The 20,696-nt window shown below is 40.1% G+C and overlaps 2 protein-coding genes and 1 long non-coding RNA gene across 11 annotated transcripts in view; 1 reads left to right on the forward strand and 2 right to left on the reverse strand.

Annotated features, from left to right (window-relative positions):
* Nucleotides 1-807: 807 nt before the first annotated feature.
* On the reverse strand, nt 808-3,014 carry LOC135449512 (homeobox protein vex1-like). 2 transcript variants are annotated; one of them, XM_064716610.1, is made up of 3 exons: nt 2,712-3,014; nt 2,401-2,597; nt 812-1,745 (listed from the first exon to the last, which is right to left on the reverse strand). In XM_064716610.1, exons 1-3 carry the CDS (start codon nt 2,779-2,781, stop codon nt 1,374-1,376), a joined length of 639 nt encoding a protein of 212 aa, XP_064572680.1. In that variant the 5' UTR covers nt 2,782-3,014; the 3' UTR covers nt 812-1,373. The 2 variants fall into 2 exon arrangements, with proteins under 2 accessions (XP_064572678.1, XP_064572680.1); XM_064716608.1 differs by having other exon boundaries at nt 808-1,745; nt 2,401-3,014.
* LOC135449510 (endogenous retrovirus group K member 10 Gag polyprotein-like) overlaps nt 1,388-20,696 on the forward strand; it is a 46,470-nt gene continuing 27,161 nt past the window's right edge. For 4 of the 7 annotated variants that reach the window (XM_064716600.1, XM_064716601.1, XM_064716607.1 and 1 more), the window contains exon 1: nt 1,388-1,534. The gene's annotated coding sequence lies outside the window, so the exon portion shown is untranslated. Of the gene's footprint in view, nt 1,535-5,898; nt 5,961-6,004; nt 6,106-6,808; nt 6,842-20,696 lie in introns of those variants that run through there. The other 3 variants (XM_064716603.1, XM_064716602.1, XM_064716604.1) reach the window with 3 other exon arrangements.
* On the reverse strand, nt 10,804-12,423 carry LOC135449739 (uncharacterized). Of its 2 annotated transcripts, XR_010440823.1 has the most exons (5): nt 12,342-12,367; nt 12,100-12,151; nt 11,691-11,895; nt 11,392-11,419; nt 10,804-11,170 (listed from the first exon to the last, which is right to left on the reverse strand). It is a non-coding gene; the product is annotated as an uncharacterized LOC135449739 (long non-coding RNA). The 2 variants fall into 2 exon arrangements; XR_010440824.1 differs by lacking the exon at nt 12,100-12,151 and having other exon boundaries at nt 10,965-11,170; nt 12,342-12,423.

Genomic DNA, 20,696 nt, shown 5'->3' on the forward strand with positions numbered 1-20,696 from the left:
TGGAAGGGGTAAAGGGAATATTCTGTGAAGTGTGCTCAAAGTGACCTGGAAATGCCAGGCCGTCCCTTCAGCTGCCTGGCTCTGTCACGGACCGGCGCTGCCCTGGCGGGCACAGAGGAGCGGTGTGGAGGGGGAAATTCCTTCGGGTGCCTCCCAGCTTCCCCCCTCCCTTTTGGCTGCCAAACGCCACGGAGGGAGGCGCTGGGGGAGGGTACACGGACCTGGAGGGTGGAGGGAGAAGGGAGAGGGAATGCATGGCACAAAGATGTGGCAGGCCTCTTTTTTTTTTTTGTCTTTGGAGCAGATGAAAGGGGGGATTTGGGTATTTTCCTTGTTAGTGGTGGGTTGTTTTTTATTTTTTTTGGTGTTCATTTTTTCCCTCTTTACAGCTGCAGAGTAGTCTAACCATCACCTAGCAAGCAAGTTAGATTGGTCTGGTCTGGGGTAGAAGATGTAGTCACACCTGCTGCAGCTGCTTCATGCTGATGTAAGGTCTCTGTTTTCCCATAGTCTAAACACTTGATTTTGCTACTATCCGTAAAACTTGCTTAGTGACTTTTAGGAACATCCCTAAGTGTTCCTAAGATCAAGCCTTAACTTATTCTGCAGCTTCAAAATTAGGGAGGCTATTAAGTTACAGCTGCAACTTCTGGAAGTAAAAAGTAAAATGTTTTCTTTTTCAGAGTCCCAAGAGACCTGAATTGGTGAACAATTCTTTTCATAATCAGATTTAAATTACAAGTATGCTTGACATTGGCATCAACATGCATGCTTGCCTCTTAATTCCTTAGCTTTATCTCTCTTTTAATGCATAAATGCAACATGTCCATCAAAAACAGGTGAGACCACTTGAAGAATGGTCCAGAATATACACATAAAAGAGAATACTGGGCAACTTGTTCGGTTTTGTTGATAGCATTTTTACCTTTGGTTACATTTTTATTTAAATGCACTTGGCTGTAGCTCACAAATGTTTTCTTAAAAACTCCCACTCAGGTAGAATGGACAACGTTTTTACCACCATTGCCTATTAAAAAACATAGTTACTACATAAATTTCAGTGTATACGGTACTCCACTTTTTGAGTGGATATCCCCACATGATTATAGGTTATTTTCTGAAAACTTTTAGGTAAGAAAATTTATATAGAAATTTCTATACAGCATGATGACAACTCTAGAAATAAGATTTCATGTCCTCCGCTTCCACTCTCAGAATAACTTCTCTAATATGAATAAATTATTTTCTCCTCTAATCGAACTTTTTATGTAAAGAAAATAATTCAAAGAATCTTTATCTAATATAACAAAATAATTAGTTACTCTTAGAGATATTTGGCACTTTTTTGAGATTACAGATAATCGTTTACATTTTTAACAGGAGGGAAGATCTGGTTGGAACATCAGTCTTTTATGTTCAGTATTTAGAGTCATTGCTGGAAGCACAGAAGAGCAACAAGATAATCCTGGCCCGGGAGGCAACAGTAAAGCTGGACTTGGCAAAACTGGCTGAAGAGACTGAGCTGGAACAGAAGGTAACAACAAGGCAGGGTTTGGCACAGCCGGGTGAAGGGAAGCAGCAGAGGTAGCAGGGACATTGACATCCACCCCATGAGGACAGCTGGATGCAGCCGTGTCTGGGTAACAATGACAGGGCAAAAACAAGCCCGAGAAAAGAGCTTCGATCCTGGCATCTTGAGTCTGGCGTTTGAACTTCATACGGCGATTCTGAAACCAGGTTTTTATCTGAGGATAGGAAAAAAGAGTCAAGAACCAAACAAACAAACCCTTTTCCATATAGCTCCTCTTCCATATAGTAGTATGGAAAGGCAGACTTATTGTCAAAGTAACAGAATCCATTAACAGTAAAGGTGTAGGGCTAATAACGTTGGCCTATATTTAATGCAGAGTAATTGTGTTGGCATGATGAAGAATTGAGCACTCCATGATGCACGGCAAGCCAATACCTAGATATGGGCCAGGGCTGTAACACAAGGCTTGTGCAGTGGGGATAAAAGGGCTGGGTAGGGGTGGTTCTGTTCAAAAACCCTGCAATGCCCCTGCCAAGTAGATACGCAAACATAGCAAAGAATTAGCCTGAAAACTGAGGTTCTGGAGATCACAAAAGTACCTTTACCCCCAGTGAAGTTTCAGGTTTAGAACTTGCATTCACGGTTTTCCATTTGCCCCTTGTCCCTGGGGCACTCGGAGCTGAGCCTGGGCTCTCAGTTTGCTACAGCCCCGTTTGCTGCCAGGGGGGCGAGGCTGGGGGGCGGCCCTGGCCGCCGCACCTGCGGGAGCTGTCACTGTCCCCATCACTGTCCGCGCCGCGTCCCCCGGTGACCGCGAGGTGCCTCCCATCCCCGTGTCCCGCTGGGGCGGAGGGCGAGGCGGCGCTCACCTGGCTCTGGGAGAGGTTCAGCGCGGCGGCCAAGCGCCGCTTCTCGCCGGCGCCGATGTAGCGCTGCTCGCAGAAGCTGCGCTCCAGCTCCCGCAGCTGCGCGGCCGAGAACTTGGTGCGGACCCGCCCGGGCGCGGCTCCCGCCGGCCCCGCTACGAGCCCGGGGCGCTCCGCCGCCTCCCGCTCCCGGGGCGACTCTGCGGGGACAGGTGGGGGCGTCAGAAGGGGGAACCCTTCGGGGGACCCTTCGAGGGATGGAAAGCGCCGCGGCCGCTGCTCGGGGGGACCCGGGGGGCACGGCCGGCACTCACCGGGCAGATCCCGGTCTCCGCCGCGGCTGCTCTGCGCCAGCCACTCCACCGAGAAGGGCCCCTTGTCCATGTCCCCAGCCCTGCCGGCCCTCGCTGCTCGCTGGAGCCACCCCGGACGCCGGGACAAACATTTAAAGCGCCGTCCCCGGCGTGGTTTGAAAAGGCCCAAAGCATCAAATGAGGCCGGGGACAAAGGACCTCATTGAGAGGCGCTTTAATCTCCCCTTTCAGGTGATTGTTACATCCGCCTAATCTCCGAGCGCAGCAGTTTGCAGAACTCAAGGCTGCCTGACCTGGCGCCAAGTTCAGCACCGAGTCGTCTCACCACGTAGGTGCTGGGAATTGCATCACGGCCTGGGCTTCTTCACGCTGCCCTCGGCCCCCCTGGTTTCCAGTCTCTATCTTCTGCTATGAAGGACGAGGATTCAGAAGGGACTGATAACAAAGAAGGACAGAGAGAAGCCCCTTCTATGAGTCTTATACCCAAATTTTGCCACCCTCTTGCCTGTTTGATGCAAGGCTTGAAAGAATCCCCTTGCATATAATCAGCAAAAGAAGTAGGGACGTGAGGTAGGAACAAGTAAGTAGTCCTCGTCAGATAGAAATCTTGAAGAAATCTAGAAGAAACACTGATACAGTATCTTATCAGTATGCCTGAGAGCAGCTCAGTGCTCTATGCTGAGTCTGAGTGGGTAGAGGTTGGAGTTACTTGGCAAGTGCAGGGTTAACTATTTTTGGTGCTGTCCATGAGGCGGAGTGCTGCAGTCAGGACTCTCATCTTCCTCTGAAGTCCTAGACTTGTTGACTTCAGTTTATGTAGAATCAGAGATTTTAAGAAGTCTTCCAGGAGAGAACGATTGAAACTAGAGACAGATATTTGCATAGCAATTTGTTAGGTCATTTTCAGAAAACAGAGTTTTTAATAATTTCAGTTCATGCTTATGAATTTATTTAAGAATAAGATTAAACAATGAGCAGTTATATGTTAGGACATTGGACAGGACGGGAAACACTGAGAAAATTACTAGTTCACTTGAATTTATCTGTTCATGTCTTAAAACGCCATCTCCTTTCCCTGCATCCCAAGAAAGAAATGTGTGCATTTCAAAGTAAACAGTTCTGATGTTCTTATGAAGTAGATCAAAGAAGAGGAGTGTAAACTCTGTTCAGAGGCAGTCTGTTCAAGGATGATTCAGATAAGGGTGAGAAAAGAACCACTTTTACGGTCTGAAGTGGGCCTGCGATGGCACAGTCCTTATCCCCAGCAAACACGGGCTAACACATTTACAGGTTGTTTCAGTAAACAGTCACCGCTGCTTGAGTTTATACAGTCAGAGATAATGAAGCGGCTTCCACGGAGCGGAACATGTTTGAGACAACGTGCTAATCCTTAAACTTCAAAGAAATTCATGTCACCTTTTACGAAGGGTGATGCGTTTATAGTGAGATGGCATAAATGAGATAATGCTACACTCGCAGCTCTGTCTCTTCTTAGGTTTTCTGTATTTCTCAGGCAGGAATATAATTTCCTCCCTTAAAACACAATGTAATTTTGTTAACTATGCTGAAGCATGACACACGTAAGAAATTTTGAGACTCTGATTTTGAATATTCTTCATATACACATTCATCTGCTTTTATAAAGTCTTTTACTCTTCTTGTAGTAAAAAGAAAAAACCCCACCATCTCTTGAATATCTGCCTTGAGCAGTCTTGCTTGGTTTTGTTGTTTTTATGTTTGTTTTTTTTTAAATGAACATGACACTTTCAGTAGGTGACTACATAGGCTTCCAGGTAAAGCAATGACTTGGCAGACCTGACACTTATGTTTTAAAGAAAAGCTCTTCTGACTTAGCTAACAGGGACGGTGGTTGCATTGTCTTCATGTGCTTTTGATTCTGCCCACGGTAATTTGCTGCTCTAAAAAGCAATTAAGATGAAAGTTGAAAGTTACAGCTTTTCTTTTTACTAAAAACCAATCCGAACTCACCAACACCACTGCCCCACTGCCCTCTTCGTTTCCATAAGGTTATAGTAAAAATTACTGGGAAATGATTCAATGTTCAGGACGATTTTTCTGAAAAGGACCATTCCAAATAATGGACCATTATTTTTTAATTAGCCTGTTTCCTAGTCCTATAACCCTGCAAATTAATCCTGGAGAAAGTAAAGTTTGGTCTGGAAAAATGAGTAAGTATTAGACAGTCTCTGAAATGAATAATTGTAATTTTAGTGTTACAGGTAACAACATCTAACCAGAAGGATTAGCAAGATACTGTTCCTTTGTTATATTAATGTTTCTAGTTGTTGATTATTATTGTGCTTATTTTAATAGATGAACAAATGTCTTGAAACAGTAAAGTTTTTGCCACTATGATGGCAGTTTTAAAATTTGTATTTTAGTGTTAGTGAAACCTGTCGATTTGTGGATATTTTGTTTTTTTATCCTGCAATGATCGATCATGTTATTATCTGACTATATTGTAATAATCGACTGCACAATTTCAGGAGAAAGGCCCTAATTTCAAAAGACTCAGGAAGCTAATACAAAATTTTATTTACCTCTAAGTCGAGCAGTCTTTCAGACTATGCTTTAGATTGTGAGGCTTCCTTCCTACTTGTTTCATGCAGAAAACCTTGTACAGACATACAATGAAAGTGACTCTGGTGGCTGTTTTAGACATTGTCTCTTTTATTGTAAACAGAAATAGATGATCTAATGACTAAACTGTCCTGTGCTGGCATGTGACTGCACTAAAGAAGATGTTCAGTGTTCTATTATGTTAGAAAACCAATATGCATTTTATTTTGTTTTTAATGGGTTTTGATTTTGTTAGTGTGATTATTTTCCCCTCTAAGATCTTTCTATTATGTTTCCTTTGGTTGATATTTAAATTTTAGAGACTTGGGGTGCTGTGGTGCGTGATTGATTGATTTTGGGGAGGCAGTAACCTAATTAACAACAAGTTTTATTTTTGCCCATTGTCATTTGACCTGTGATGTTAGAACTAAACAGGAAACTCAACAAAACTAGAAGTATCAGTGGCTGTGAAAGTGATAAACACCAGCAAAAATATGCTTGAAACACATTATTTTAAAGTATGCTACTGTTGATGCAGCGGAGTGTTATTGTGATGATTTACACAAGATACAGATCGTGGCTTGAGGCCAAGCTCCCGTTCAAAGGACTTTGATGGAGTGATTGGATGTCATAAGCGACCATCACCTGAGAGCAATTACAAGTCAAAAGGTAATTGTCGTGTGTTTCTGGTTAGCAATTAACATTCGTCAGAACCTGTGATGAAACATTTATCCCATTTTCCATTGATCATCAGCGCTTTTTATGAACACGTGGGCTACAAAATCCATGATGACCCAAGCTTAGAATCTAAATGGTAAGCTGTAAGTAAGTGTAGTGGCGGTGCCACTGATCCACATTTTACTGCTGTGATTTAAGGGCAGTTTTTCTTGACAGAGCCCTCGGTGAGAACATCTGGTGACACCTACAGCTGTGCTTTCTGTTGTCTATTTAAGTGTCTGTTTGAAATAACTTTATGATGTGTCTCATAGTTGTTAATGCTTTTAATCATTGCATCAATTGTCAAGATAATTTCCTGCAAAGCAACAATTAATCTTCTGGTGTTGGTTTGAGCACAGAAAATATTGCTGCATAGATGTAGTAGGATTTGTCAGTATGTTAGCAATGAAAAACTCTGGAAACAGGTTATTCAGTTATTTTGATTAATATTAAAGACATTAATCAGATAAAAACGTTACAAACGACATTAATTTCCATCTCATGCAAAGGACATGCCTATCTAAATGGAACACGTTGAACAGAACTGCCAGCTCTGCTGTTGGGAGGAATTGATTTACTCCTGCTTCTGTCTGCTGGCCATGCTTTTCCCCATGTGCTCTGAATTTAGGTGGCCCTCTGATCTATCAGGGAGTTCATTTGGGTTTCTAAGCCAGCAGGAAAAGGGGGAAAGAGAAAAATAAAAGAAAATTGCTTTTTTTAACAGTTTGGAGATACACCCACTTACTGAAAAGCTGGATGAGCTCTTTAACTTGCACAGAGCAATGCTTGAAGTAGAAGGGGGAAGACGAAGAACCAGGATGGTTCACTCAGTAGTGAGTAGATTTGTTTCTTTATATGAGCAAATGCAGGTGTCTCTACAGTCAGCGGGTCAGTATAACTCCTCACTTTCTCCAGATGGAGAGCAAAAGGCAGAACAAGGTCAGAACTGGATTGATGTGCAGATGGAGATGTAACTCACTAGTAAATAAATACTGATTCTTGAATACAACTTATACTTCCAGGGCTTCCTTTTTGCCGCCTTTTCTGGCAGTTTGCCGTGTGCCCCAGCGTGGCTCCGATGCTGCTCCAGCCGGGGTCGCTCCGTGGCCGCCCCAGTCCCGCTGCAGCCCGGAGGGGCCGGGCCGGGCTCGGTCTCCGCTCGGGCAGCGCCGCCCGCCGGGAGAGCCGCGGTCCCTGCGCCGGGAAGGGCTGTTCTTCCTGAATTAGCCACAGATAATGGATATCATCTTCTCCCCTCGCTCCCTTTAATGCAAAACAATGCTTATTTTTTAGAATTAACTTTCGAATACTGCTTCATCTTAATTTAACGCCCTCGACATATTATAGAGCATGGAGAAAAAAAAGGCAGGGAGATTTTATTACAAACCTTGACCCATCTCATGGAAAATCTGCCTCTGTTTGCTGTGTCACTAGGCTTTCTTCACTGTAATTTTTTTTCTTTTTTATATCCTTGCTTCACTTGATCTCCAGCTTCTCTTACCTATAGCTGTGAGGCTTTGGTCCTACAGAGTGGAGAAGAAGTATGGGAAAAAAAAGTAGTAGTTTATTGGACTGAAAATCCAGTCCACATTGTAAGGCATTTTCTATGTACTAGATTTAAGTTTGAGTAATGTTAGTATGTTTTTACTTTTAAGCCCGTGGTAGTTTGCATAATAGTTACAAAGATTGCTTTTAAAAATAAATAAATAAATCCACAGCGTGGATGCATATCAAAGCTGACTATCAATAATGGTAAAAGCTACATTTTACTGACAGGCATAAGCATTGTAACCCCAAGTTCTGAAGAAGGTTATGCTATTAAAATGAATGGCTTGCAGAAAGGGATGAGCTCAGGAAAGAAAACCGTAAAGACCGCAAATCCTTCCATCCTAGCAACAGATCTTGTATTCCAATACACTCCACAAACACCCAGCCCCCCCGTTCCCCTGCCCCGCGGTCCCGGTGTGCGGGGCCGGCCGCTCCGTGCCCGGCGGGGTCGGCAGGGGGAGCGCTGCGGGAAAGGATCGGGGCGATGCTCTCGGAGCCTCGGCGCGTCCTCTCGGGGGCTGGGGGAAATCCGTCTGTCCGACGGAAGAATAAGATCTCGTTAATTAAGTTGATGTAGCATTTATTTACTAGAGCAAGGAACCCCTGGATTAGTCCCACATTGAGGTATTTGAAGCCAGATATTGAGTCAGGCTCTTTATGTTTTCCTTTCTCTCTTTATGCTCATGTGCATGGTGTGTAAATTATCATTAAATTGCAGTTCTTTAGTGAAAAAACCCATGAAGTTAGCAAGGACTAATATACACAGTTGTTTTGATGGATTTTTTTCACTGGTTCTGGTTTGCTTTTTGTTTAACCCCAAAGCCAAGAATTTTTCTTTTTCCTCTTTCTGTCTTTGGTAAGAATTAATCGAGGCTCAGAAAATTAGCCTGAATTGGTCCAAGGTAATCAGGAGGAGAAGGAAGGTATGACAGACTGCTCCTTTTCAGCATCAGTGAGCTGTTTAATCTGCTCAGTTTTTCATATAGAGCTGCACCTCTCTTGTTCACATGGAGTTATGAAGCTGACCTATTGGCATCCAAAGAAAAATTTAAAAAAAGAAAATTTCATGTGTATGCGGGAATAGTATTTGAAGATTTAGCTTCAGTTTTAGTAACCAATGAATGTAAGTGTTCATGGTATAGTATGTTGCTTCCATTTTGTAGCAAAACCCCTCTGTTTGGATGTACAGACCATGATTGCTTATTGCTTTTCCATTGTCACTTATGGCAGTGCTGACAGGTGGATTTAGAGATTAATTACATTTACAAGTGTCTTGTGAGTCTTTGAAATAGGCAGAGATGAAGATTTTTCTCTAGGACAAATCTCTCATGGGTATTTTGTGTTAGGCAAACTGGGTGCAGTGGAAGGGTAAATTTTTTTCCTCACACTGCAGTTCCAAAGAGGTTCCTAACTGTCCTGCCAGCAGAAGCAACTTCTGCTTCTCTTATTTAATTTCTTTTGTTATACTCATGCATCTGTGCCTGTTTGTGCAGGTGCAAAAGGAATTAGATCAGGGTTGGTTCTCTGATCTAGTTTAAAGACCAGATACAGCGAAGCAAAAGCAGGAATAGGGAGTCATGGGAACTGCAGGATGAGTCATGCATGCACAATGTTTCCAAATACGAGGGCATGATTTCCAAAAAAAGACATCTTGTGTTCAATTTTTCCTGCTTCCCAGCAGTTACATGTGCAGTGACAAACAGAATGAGCAGCAGGAGTATATTTGTGCAAAAGAACTTTGTTTATGGTTTCCCTGCCTAACTCAGTGATATAAACTGTGGTGCATTTGCTGAACAGTGCAACCCTTAATACTGATTTCATTTGTATTGTAATGTTTTTTGATTTTTCCAGCCCTTCATTTTACACCACTGAGTATTTACTATTCAATAACATGACACGTACCTTATGTTCTTTTCATTGCATCGTTCTATAGGTTCATCTTATCCTGATGTTTTCAGGAGTGAAAAAGATATTTACAGCTAAAATTCTGTGTTTCTAGTTAAACACTACAGTATGGGATCATCCTGTCTTTACAACCTAGGTTTATTGTTCTCACTTAAAATAATTATTTTTAAATGATAATTAGAGTGTATCTTGCATTATGCCAAAGGAAAAGGGGGGGAAGGTCTCTCCACCCACACAAACCATGTATTTTACTCTCCTTTCAGCCTTGTTCAGGAAGGTGTTTAAGCATAGGATTTTCTTTTGTGTTTGAAAGATTAAGCCGGAGCTGGATAGAGGTAAAAATCCCTGTAAATTATCTGTGCTTCACTGTGCTATTGACGTCCCACCCCTCCTCCAGATTTGGTAGCTCAGGTCCCAGTACCTGTTCAGAGTTTTATCATTTATATATCCTGTTGTTTCACCACTTTATGGACAATTACAGATGTTTGGCGTTTAAGAACCATTAGAGGTTATGTTATGGCCTGCCAAATTTTCACTTTAGCCACAGAAGGTGGGATCCGTAACCAGTGGTGTTAGGAAGGAGAACTAGATTTGCTCTCCTTAAATGATTTTACAAGCATTATGAAAATTTCAAAAGGTCCAATAACACCAAATAATACAAAACCCCAAAATCATATAAAAGAGGTGTTTGTTTATCAGTTCATGCTGTTCACTTTGATCTTGCTGCTTGCTCCACTGCTACTGTGATTATTATGGTTGATATTTGGCCTGCTGTTGTTATAGGTTTCACTCCTAATTCAAACACCTTATTTCCTGGTTTTGGTAATGGCTGAGATGACATTATTATTCCTATTAGCTTTGAATTTAAGCTCTGCATTCTGTGCCATGAGGAAAAAAAAAAGAATCAGTTGCAGTCCTGTTACATAGGAACCTTGGATTTGCTATAGGCTAAGTTTTAAAAGAGATGTATTAAAGGTAAAATATGCACATTTCTAGTGCAATTGCTTTAAAAATTTTATATTACTGTGAAATTTCTGTGAAATATGAGAAACTAAGTTACGTGGGGGGGTTTGTCTCTTGTTTAGTAATACTTTTTTTTGTTTTTATCCGCTGCTTGTGCAGTAATTCTGGCAGTTCCTTTTGACTTTAATGACTACTAATAGGTTTTTTGGGTTTTTTTTATATTCACAAAAACCCTTACAAGCTCTCTTTACCACAAGCTTTGATATGAAAAAAAACCTGGTGAATAAAGATGTGATTGTGGATGTAAGTTTTATAACTGCTTTTGAATTTAGTAAAACAGTGATATGTAAATAGAATAGTCCTTTGACACCATTATATTAGATGAAAAGTAGCTTCTAAAATATTCATTTAATATTGAATAGTGTAGCATGACAATAACCACCGGGTAAAATGACTTGTAATGTAATGTTCTTAGCTCTTTCTGAGCTCACAGCTTTAAAACACTTGTTAGAAACTGTGATGCAGCATAACACAAACTTTTGATCTGTGACTGAACCATTAGATATTTATTTGACATGCATTATGTACAGTTACATTGTTTCATAACAGCAGAATTTTCCCCCCAGGGTTGATGTGACACATTGCTATTTAGAGTAAATGAAAGTAATTTGACAGAAACATTAAAATTTTGTTTGTCTACAAAATAAAATGAGCAAAGAGAGCTTCTACTTCCACTTCCCAGACACCTGTGGGTAAAAGAAAGAAAAAAAAATTAGTACGTTTTTAATCTGGTTTACTATAAACTGAGTTTTACAAGAGGAGACTTCACAATTCCGCACACGCGTGAGTCATGTAAAGGTACTTAGGATCTTAAAGGATAAAATTCTAAGAATTATAGATATATTACAGAGAACCCACTTCGGCAGCATTTGCATGACTGGGCTTTACACCTGTGAGTCAGCATTACCTGGATTCAGTGACAGTGATCCCGGCACCTGTGAGACAGGGACAGAGAGAGGCATTTTTGTTATTTTCAATTGGACTTATGGCATTAAGGACTACAGGGGTAGCTCCTTAGCAATACATGTGCTTTACATTAGACTAAGTAACATATTAAATAATGTAGTTGGAGAAATGCTTAAAGTATTACTCTTGTAATAAATCAGGTTTTAAGAGGAAACCAAGATTTAGACGTTAGATCAGAGTAAATAGTGGCAGTATTTTTACACGCGTTTTGAGGATAAATTGGGAGTTTCCTAAATTTACCTTTCATTTCTTGGCCCGTCTGTTTTCTCTAAACATTTCTGCCGCTGCCTTCGCGATGCTGCCTGAGATGAGGGGTGAAGTACCTCACTGCCCCATTTTCCCATGCCCTATACCTCTTTAGAAGCAATTCTCAAAGAAGTATATGCATAGGAAAAAGGAACAACGAGCCAGATCGTGATCCACTCCGCTTGCGGCGAGAGTAAACCTGGAATATAAAAGTACATGGTAGGGAGAATAAAAACAGTTTCTATTCGTTACACAGTACCATTTCTTTTGAACTATAAGGCTGTTAAGAAGTACTGCAGACTAAAAGAGAGGTTGAAATATGAGATAACCAACATTAATGCATAGGATTCAACAGTATTTAGTAGGTTAAAAATTCATCGGTGCATATTTCTGACATACGTACAAGAAAGTGCAGAGTTCTCAGAAATAATGAAGTGTAGCTCTGCAGACTTGACCTGAAAATTAATTACAAGTTAGTAACAATATCCCCTTTTCAGTATATTGCACAAAATTTGAAGCTTTTATATTTAAGACCTGAGAAAATACTTATTTGAATTACTGAACAAATGCAGGAGAGAAAGAAAGAAAAGTTTATAAATTACAAAATATGGTAAGGTCAGCCCTACAAGCAGCAATGAGACTTACCTGGTTCGCTGTCTGATGCCCGAAGTGCAATGACTTGGTTTTCATGAGAATTTATGCTTTGCTCAAGACCTTGAAGAAGAATGAACTATACAGTGTTACTGTTTTCTTAAGTGATAATCGCTTTGCCCCTTGCCAAGGTATTTGCTGCACCTGCACATTGGGTACACAAAAAGTGCTGCTGAAAACATGGGAAGTGTTGCTCCTAAGTTGGGGGAGTGCAGTAGACAACAGAAGTGATAGGAATAATTAAAGTGGTGTCTTGAATTGTGCGCTGAGAATGAGAATTTATCGTCTGTGTTTTCTTTCGCATATATCAATGGTGTTTGGAAAGTGTAAATCTGCGAGAGGACCTTTTGTTCTCAAAGCCTGTGCTGTGTTTTCAGTCTAACTCACCCCCCTTTTCCCCAGCACACTATTTTGAGAATCTCTATCAATGTCCTTCAGCTGCAAATGCAGCTTTACTGGGGAGATAGCAAGGTCTGTGTACAAGGCTTTCCTCTGCTTATCCAGGCACCAGCGAGGCTCTGTGCTGGATGCCAAGGCTGGGAAACATCTTTCACCATATTTATCCTATTTGCTAACAAATTCATTAACCATTTGCTTTCAAGTTGCTGTCTTTCTTTTAGGTCATTTATTACACTATAAAACTGCATTTCATCTCCTATAATCTGGTTTATATATTAGAAGTCTGAAGTTACCAGCTAAAATTGTTCAAAGTGGTTCAAATTAATTCAGAGACCAGCAGTGTCACAAGCAGTCACAATACTAATTGTTACATGCTGTTGCTTATTCATAAGTTTGGACGCTCCTGAAATGCACTGTGTGTTCTTTCAGAGTCAGAAAGTTTCAAAGTTTCTTCAATTCCCTAGTTTTCCTTTTCTGATCTCAGGTTCAGTTCATTCTTTTCTGTCATAAGAAACAGTATTGCATTCTGATTTGTGCACAGTACCTTCAATTTTAAAGAAATCTAGTTTTCAGTTTAGGATGAATATTTCCCTAGCTTGATTCTTTAAGCTTTTCCTCAGGTTCTGTTCTTGTGAAACCATCCCAGTTGCGATCTGAAGCAACTGTGATTTTAGTTTTGTGGTTTTCACTTCTGCTGGGCTTTCTGCCTTCAGTCAGACAGCCACATCACCTGGAAAGAGAAAAATTGTATTGCACAAAACCAGAAAGTGTTCAGAGCTGTGAACACTTTCTGTGAACACATTTCAACCGCTTTTGACATAATAGCTGTGCTAGGGGAATTGTCAGTTTTGGTTTTGCTGTGTGGTGCTCTAAGGGAGAGAGAAAAGGTTGTTTGGTTTTTGTTTGTTTTCCTGGGGGGCTGAACACTAAGTTTCTGGATTGGCAGCTGGAATAGAGATGCTGTTTAAGCTCTGGGCCTGGGTTCCAAGTGGGCCATCTAATGCCTTTAGATGGTGGGTGAAGCTCGGGTGAGGGGCTCTATGCACAGAAAACCACAGTGAAATCTGGTGTGGGGTCTGAGGGCTCTGATCAGGATCCTCACTGAGAGTAATAAGATGGTTCACTTGTGTGTGAAGGAGCAGCCTCTTGCTTCTTGTGCCTTATATTTGCTATTATTTATTTGTGGATTTGGAAAGTACCTGCTACAGCTGATTTGTAATGTATCAGTTTTTCTTTAGAAGACAGTTAAAGATGGTTTCGATTTGGATTGCAGAATTAAACCTTTATTAAACTGTGTTATATTCAGAAATAGAGCAGGCAACTTTGAAATTTTAGAAAAAAATTTAAAATAACACACCAGTCAGTCTTTTGCCTTTGCTGTTGAATACAAAGTAGTTCCTTAATCCTTTTAACCTCAAGGCATGTTTTCTGAAATTTACTCCATTCAGACACTCCTCTGAAAGCCACATAAAGTTGGTAGCTAGTGTAAAATAAATAGCCTGAAGCATTCAAGAATGGATGTTTCCAATATTTTATGTCTTGTATGTGTAATTTGATATCATAAATATTTAACAACCACTTCCTCTAAAAAGACTCATGCAAGCTTCATGAAACTGATTTTGAACCATGACCAGAGAGGATAAAACAAAGTTTTCTTGAAAAGAAAAACAAACCCAACAACTCAGGCCACCCCCCAAACCCTCACCATCCCAGTGCACTTGTTATTAATTTACTGATTCCTGCCCTGGTGGGGAGAGAGAGTTTGGCAATTTAAAACTGATATTTAAAATCTTGTGGTCTAAGTAAAGAGCACTCTTAATTGCATTAGCTGGCAACTTTTGAGCACTCTGTTTGAACAGCCCCTTTTGAATGTTAAAAGCTATTTTAAAGTGCTCCTCTAAAACATTTGTAACCTGTCCTTTCATGAAGGATTGCTGCAGAGCAGATGCAGCCAGATGGGAAAACTGGGCTGTAACACAGAGATGTGAATGAAAGCTCTAGATTAATCTTCCATCAGCTGCATGATTTGTAATTGAATTGTAGCTTTGAAAGAGAAAAGGCTGGAATGCAGTTCATCTGAACTGTGTGGCAGCTATATATATTTATATATAATGCTTTGGAAGTTTGATATAATAATGTTCTGCCCAAGTTCAGTTTATTTTGTGGATATAAAGTACTTCACTGTTTGGTGCACAAAGTCTTTGATGTTTAGCTTAAAAGTATGACCACTGCAAATTAATTTCAGGAAAATGTAGTGAATGCATAAAACCATCAGAGAGCCATCCTTGCAAAAAATGCCCATTTGCACAAAATTCATTTATAGAACATTATGTAAGCAGAAGAGAATGAGCATTCTTGTTTGCAAATGCCAAGATATGATTTTGTAAGAAGATGCATTATTATATTTTCTTTTCTTTATTTTTTAATTAAATTGCCTTAAAGCAAAGATGCATTAAGTGTGAGCAGATAGTTGAGGCATAAATTACAAAAACAATGCAACTATCAGGAATGGTAATGTTCAAAGCAGTTGGAAAGAAAGCTTGAATATTTTGTCTGAAAGAATGAAGCTGGCAAATATCTTAACTGCTAAAGGAACACAAGATACAGTAGTTGGCCTTCAAAATTGTTTTTTCTGGGCTAAGTCGTGTGAACACAGTTGTTTTTTGCAAACTGCAGGAAGCAGCTTATGAAAATCAACTGGAAAACATTCGTATTCAGACCTGATACAATGTCTGCTGAAGTCAGCAATAGATACCCAGCAAAAACACTGGAACCTCAAATTCTTTGGGGTGTTTTTCTCCTTTTGTTCTGAGGGATATACGAAGTGCCACTATTTTAACACATCAAAGCTGAAACCCTGCTTAACTGTACAGATGCAGCAGAATTCCAACACAACTAGTAGAATTATTTGTTTTTTAAATGAAGATATTTGATTGAAAATATTTGGTTGATAATATTTAAGTTCCATTTGATATATGTTAACCAACACAAATGTGTGTTGAAACTACCCTAAAAAGATTTTCCTATCCTTCAATTGCCTCTTGCTGTTCTTTCAAAGGAGGAAAAGCTCCTATTCTTTCCAATATTTGATTTGGGATCAAATTTTTTCTTCCCTGTGAGTGTGCCTTTTACTCTTTTCCTTCAAAGTACTGTTTAGCTATGTGCTTGTAGGGTGATCTCCTGGTAGAACTCAAACATGCAGAGTTACACTTTTCACTGATGTGGCACCAAGTTGTCTTAAACTACAAATCACTCTGGGCTACCAAAAATAATTGGTTCGGTTTTGCACACTAGGGCAGGCTAAACTTGAACCATTTCTGGTGTGCAGGTGCTGTCCACTCTCTCCCTTCCAAGCACTGTTTCCAACTGAAATGTGATGCTCCATGATGCATCTATTGCGATCCATCTCGGGTGTGGGATAGAGGCTGCCAGATGCTTTTGCACAGAGGTGCCTTCCCCAGGCTCCCTGTGAGGAAACAGCTGAGCAGCTGAGTAGCTGGCAATTCCCTGTCCTCAGCAGGACAAACAACTTGTTTCGCAGCTCCCTGGAAAGGATTCTTGAACTTATACCAATGTTATGGCTGGGGGGATAAGCTGCCCCCAGCCTTTTAATCTCTGCCAGATAGGTAGAGTATAATGAATGCTCCACAAAATGGGTTTGCTTGTCTGGCTTCTGATATCCAAACTGTATATTCCTGTATGACCTGAGTGGATCACTCTAATTAATTCAGCAGTGTAGCATACTCTAAAATAATTTGTATTTTGAGTCCCTGCAGACAGAGTGACTTTAAGGAAAAAAAGTTGTGTTTAAAGTTGAACATTGATAGAAGTATTTGAACCACTGTCACTTTGGTTTTCACTAGAAAGGAGCATGTAGAGAGCAGCTTTTAAAATTTTTCTCAGTTTGTCAGTGCTTGCAGGTGACCTTGCTGTCTTCATTCATTGTGCTTCATTAGTACACTAATTGAAGCGCTGATGCATTCAGTGTAATTCTGGGAATCCAGCATGTTCAAAGATAAACCTCTTGCTCATCTTTGTGGAAATATAGAGGAAGATATAGAGAGACTGTAGGTTACTGAATTTAATTCCTTAATTGAGTTCTGAATCTTTCTAAAGGTTCTGTTTCTTGACATTAGCAGAGAAAATCTTAATAGAGCTTTGCTACTTCTTTGCTTTTCCACTGAGTCCCAGCCACATGCCTCTGTTGCTTATTCTGTGCTGATTCTGGCTTTTGGTGTTCCTCCTCATAAGCCAGTTCAAGTCTCTAGTTGCTTTTCAGTAGAGAATTAATTAAAAAAAAAAAAAAAAAAAAAAGTGGAAATAGAGTCCCCATTTTCATAAAAGCAAGAAAGCAAGATTTGCTGGCCTGTCTGCAGCACCACACCTCCAAAGTATAGAAAGCCAGAATTGCAGGAATTTTTCTGTGGCTTGTCTCAGAATGGTGTTACTGCTGTGTGCCATTTCCACACACCAGCTTTTGTCTCTAATTTAAAATTGATAAAATTTTGTAAAAAGAATGCATTTCAGATGTGGAAAAATACTTACATGTTAATAAAAAGTGAGGATTTTTTTTTTTTACCTGTAAATACATGTATTGGCTCATAAGACTTCAAGTACTTCAAGTATTTTCCTGGCTGTTTAGCAAATGGCAGCAGCACTTCTGAACAATCTGTTAGCCTCAAGTACAAAGTATCTCCTGCATCTCCTGTAGACTGATCCCCAGCTGATGTGAAGGAGTAAGGGTTTGTGGGGTGAAATTGTGTTGATTCACAGCAACAGGCCTTAAAGTTTTTGTGCTATTCATTGAACAGAAGTTCATATTTTAGTATTTAGGAATTTGTTCTTTAATTTAAATCTGAATCTATTGGTTTTGTAAACAACTAAACTGACTGTAGCCAAAAGTTTCACAGGCCTTAAATTCAACAATTTTACATGTTTACACTTAGAAGAATAGTTTTCTTTCAGTAGAAGTACTAATGTGAACAATACAAGGAATGGAACACTTTTTGAAGGATATTATCTGAAAAATAAAACTTTAACATTTATAGAATTAATTTATATCTTAATGCTTGACATTGTGACCAAGAGATTTATGCTTTTCCCCCATCTGTTATACAGCCACAGGAAGAAATACTTTTGGTCAGGTTCAAGCAAATCGTCTTCAATTTTAATTACTCTGAAATAGAAATGGAGACAATAGAGCAGCTTTCCCTACAATGTTGTCACTGAAAGTATAAAACATTCTCAGCAATCTCTCTAACAAGAAACAGACAAACATCTTTTGAAGTATCAATATTACTGTTAGAAATATAACAGACAAATTCAAACAGTGGCCTTGGCAAAATATGAAAACTTCGTTTAGCATGGGTACAAGTTACTGATATCAAAGAAGCTGGGAAAGTGAGGAGACAGAATTATCTGCTTACCCTGCCAGAGGGAGTAACAGAAAAATTAACCTTGAAAACTGTTTGGAGAGCATTCTTGTGAAAACAGTATGACACAGTGTTGGATTTATGGATATGAAGAGGTCAACAGTTCTTAACTGACTGTGGGCAGTTACATTTTATTTACTGTGGTTTTGAAGCAATGTTACAGCAGACGTGCTTGTTCTAAAATGTCTGAGTACAAACACAGTTTATTCATATTTACTGTAGTCTGTTAGATTTGTTCAACTATTATATTGTTCACCTCTAAAAGCAAAGTTCCATTCACGTATTTAATTTGAACATGACAAAAGTACAACTTCCCAATCTTAGACAATTCTTGCTTCAGGCTCAGTTTTGGATAATCAGTGAAATAAAACAATTAAGTGGAGTATAATAAAATTCATATCTGTTCCATATATTTGAAGACCTTTTTTCCTGTGTATAGCTGAAACCTGCTGCAAACCTATCAAACACATTCTGTTTATGGTTATAGAATTCATATTTCAGGATGTGAGATTTTGTTAATATTATGCTTAGGTCATTAGGGAATACTAACTTGGACATGTTTGCTGTAGACTTCTTGGTGGTGGTGACAAACAGTTTTCTAGCCTGCTTTTTAAGAACATTATTTTTTTTAATGTCTGTTCTTTCAGAAAAAGCATGCTCTAGGGCATAATTTTGGTGCAATCATGATATGCTCTCAGATCTTAGTTTAAATGTGGTTGTGCAGTAATTTTTACATGCAGTATCATGGAATAATGGTTATGCTGCATCCAGAGCAGTGTGGGCAGCAGGGCCAGGGAGGGGATTCTGCCCCTCTGGGGGAATTCTGCTCTGCCCTGGTGAAACCTCACCTGCAGCGCTGCATCAGCTCTGGTCCCAGCACAGGGAGGGCAGGGATCTGTTGGATGGAGCCCAGAGGAGGCCACAAACGTGGTGAGAGCAACACCCCTCTGGAACATCTCTTCTGAGAGGAAAGGGTGAGAAAGTTGGAATTGTTCACCCTGGAGAAGAGAAAGTTCTGGGGAAATCTTACAGTCTTTCAGTACTTGAAGCGGCACCTACAAGAAAGATAAGGACAAACTTCTCATTAGGACCTGTTGTGATGGTTTTAAACTGAAGGGGTGTCATTTTAGACCAGACACAAGAAATGAGCATTTAACAATGAAAGCGTTAAAGCACTGTCCCGGGTTGCTCGGGGAGGTGGCAGATGGCCCATCCCCGGTGAGATTCACAGTCAGGTAGGATGGGGCTCTGAGCACCCTGCCCTGAATGAAGGTGTCACTGCTCATGGCAGGGGATGAGGACAAGATGGCTTTACAAGGTCCCTTCCAGCTTGAACTGCTCTGCGGTTCTATGATTTAAACTGCCTTTACTAGCAAAGAATCATAGTAAAGTGTGCAAGTAGAAAGAGAAAAAAAGGAAACATAAAGCAAAGTGAAAATGTCTGGATTTTATATTTAACCAGGGGAATATTAGATAAACTAGAAGGTACTTCATATTGTCACAGAGAGGACTGAGATGTGAAGTTAAAGAAGGGAAATTTTTCTTAATAACTGCATGTGAGTAAATGCATTTTATAAAGATTTTAACTTTCCTGATGCTTTGAGACATATACTCTGTCCTTTTGTATCAGCACAACCCCTACAGTGGCATGAGGTTAAAAATTTACTTTATTTAGGCTTTCAAGATTTGGTCTTGGTTTGCTGAAAATTTATAGAAAGTTATATCCCCAATTAAAGATTTTCCTCACTTAATGAGAGAGTAATATGCCAACTTTCCCTTTTGACAAGACAGGAAGCTGGCTTTGTACATTTTTAAACTGATTACTTTATACAGGCCATGTGAAAGAAAGTTATGTACTAGGGACAGATGGAAATGGATGGACATCAGGAAAAGGTTGTGGCACTGTTGAAGGAGAACATAAACATTTCTAGGGGATCTAATGAGGCCAAGACTTTGCCTCAGGCATCCAAATAGATTTGTTCAGCTCTGATTTTACTGTCTTTCCTGCTCTGGAACTTAAGCTTGTCCTGATACTTCTGTAGCTATACACACAGACAATTTTTAATATTGCTTTGAGTGACTCCTCTAAGTACTGCTGGGTAATGGCTCATTTGTCCCCAAAGATTCATCCAGTGCAGGATTGCACAATGATCTATTCTTCTATCAATAAATGAATTGTAACAGACTTCTGTGCCTTTGTAGCAGAACTGTGAGCTCCTAAATCAAAGAGAGAAAACAAGAAAACTGTTTCAGATTGTGAACAAACGTAATCCCTGTCTAGCAGTATCTCTAGCTGAGATTGTGTCCAGGCAGCCTCCGTACCATCTGCAGCAACTTTGTTTTGAGAGAGACTGATAAATAGCAAAATGAAAAATATTTTCCTTTTGTGCAGTAAGCATTCACTCTTTAAAAGTGGTTTCAAATCTTAGCTCTTTATGCCAAGTTCTGAAGTGCGTCAGGTGATGCAAGGGTGTCATAAACATATCAGAAAAACATTGAACATTATTTTGGCTAGTGA

The sequence above is a fragment of the Zonotrichia leucophrys genome, chromosome 6, assembly GCF_028769735.1.
Source record: "Zonotrichia leucophrys gambelii isolate GWCS_2022_RI chromosome 6, RI_Zleu_2.0, whole genome shotgun sequence".
Lineage (NCBI taxonomy): Eukaryota > Metazoa > Chordata > Aves > Passeriformes > Passerellidae > Zonotrichia > Zonotrichia leucophrys.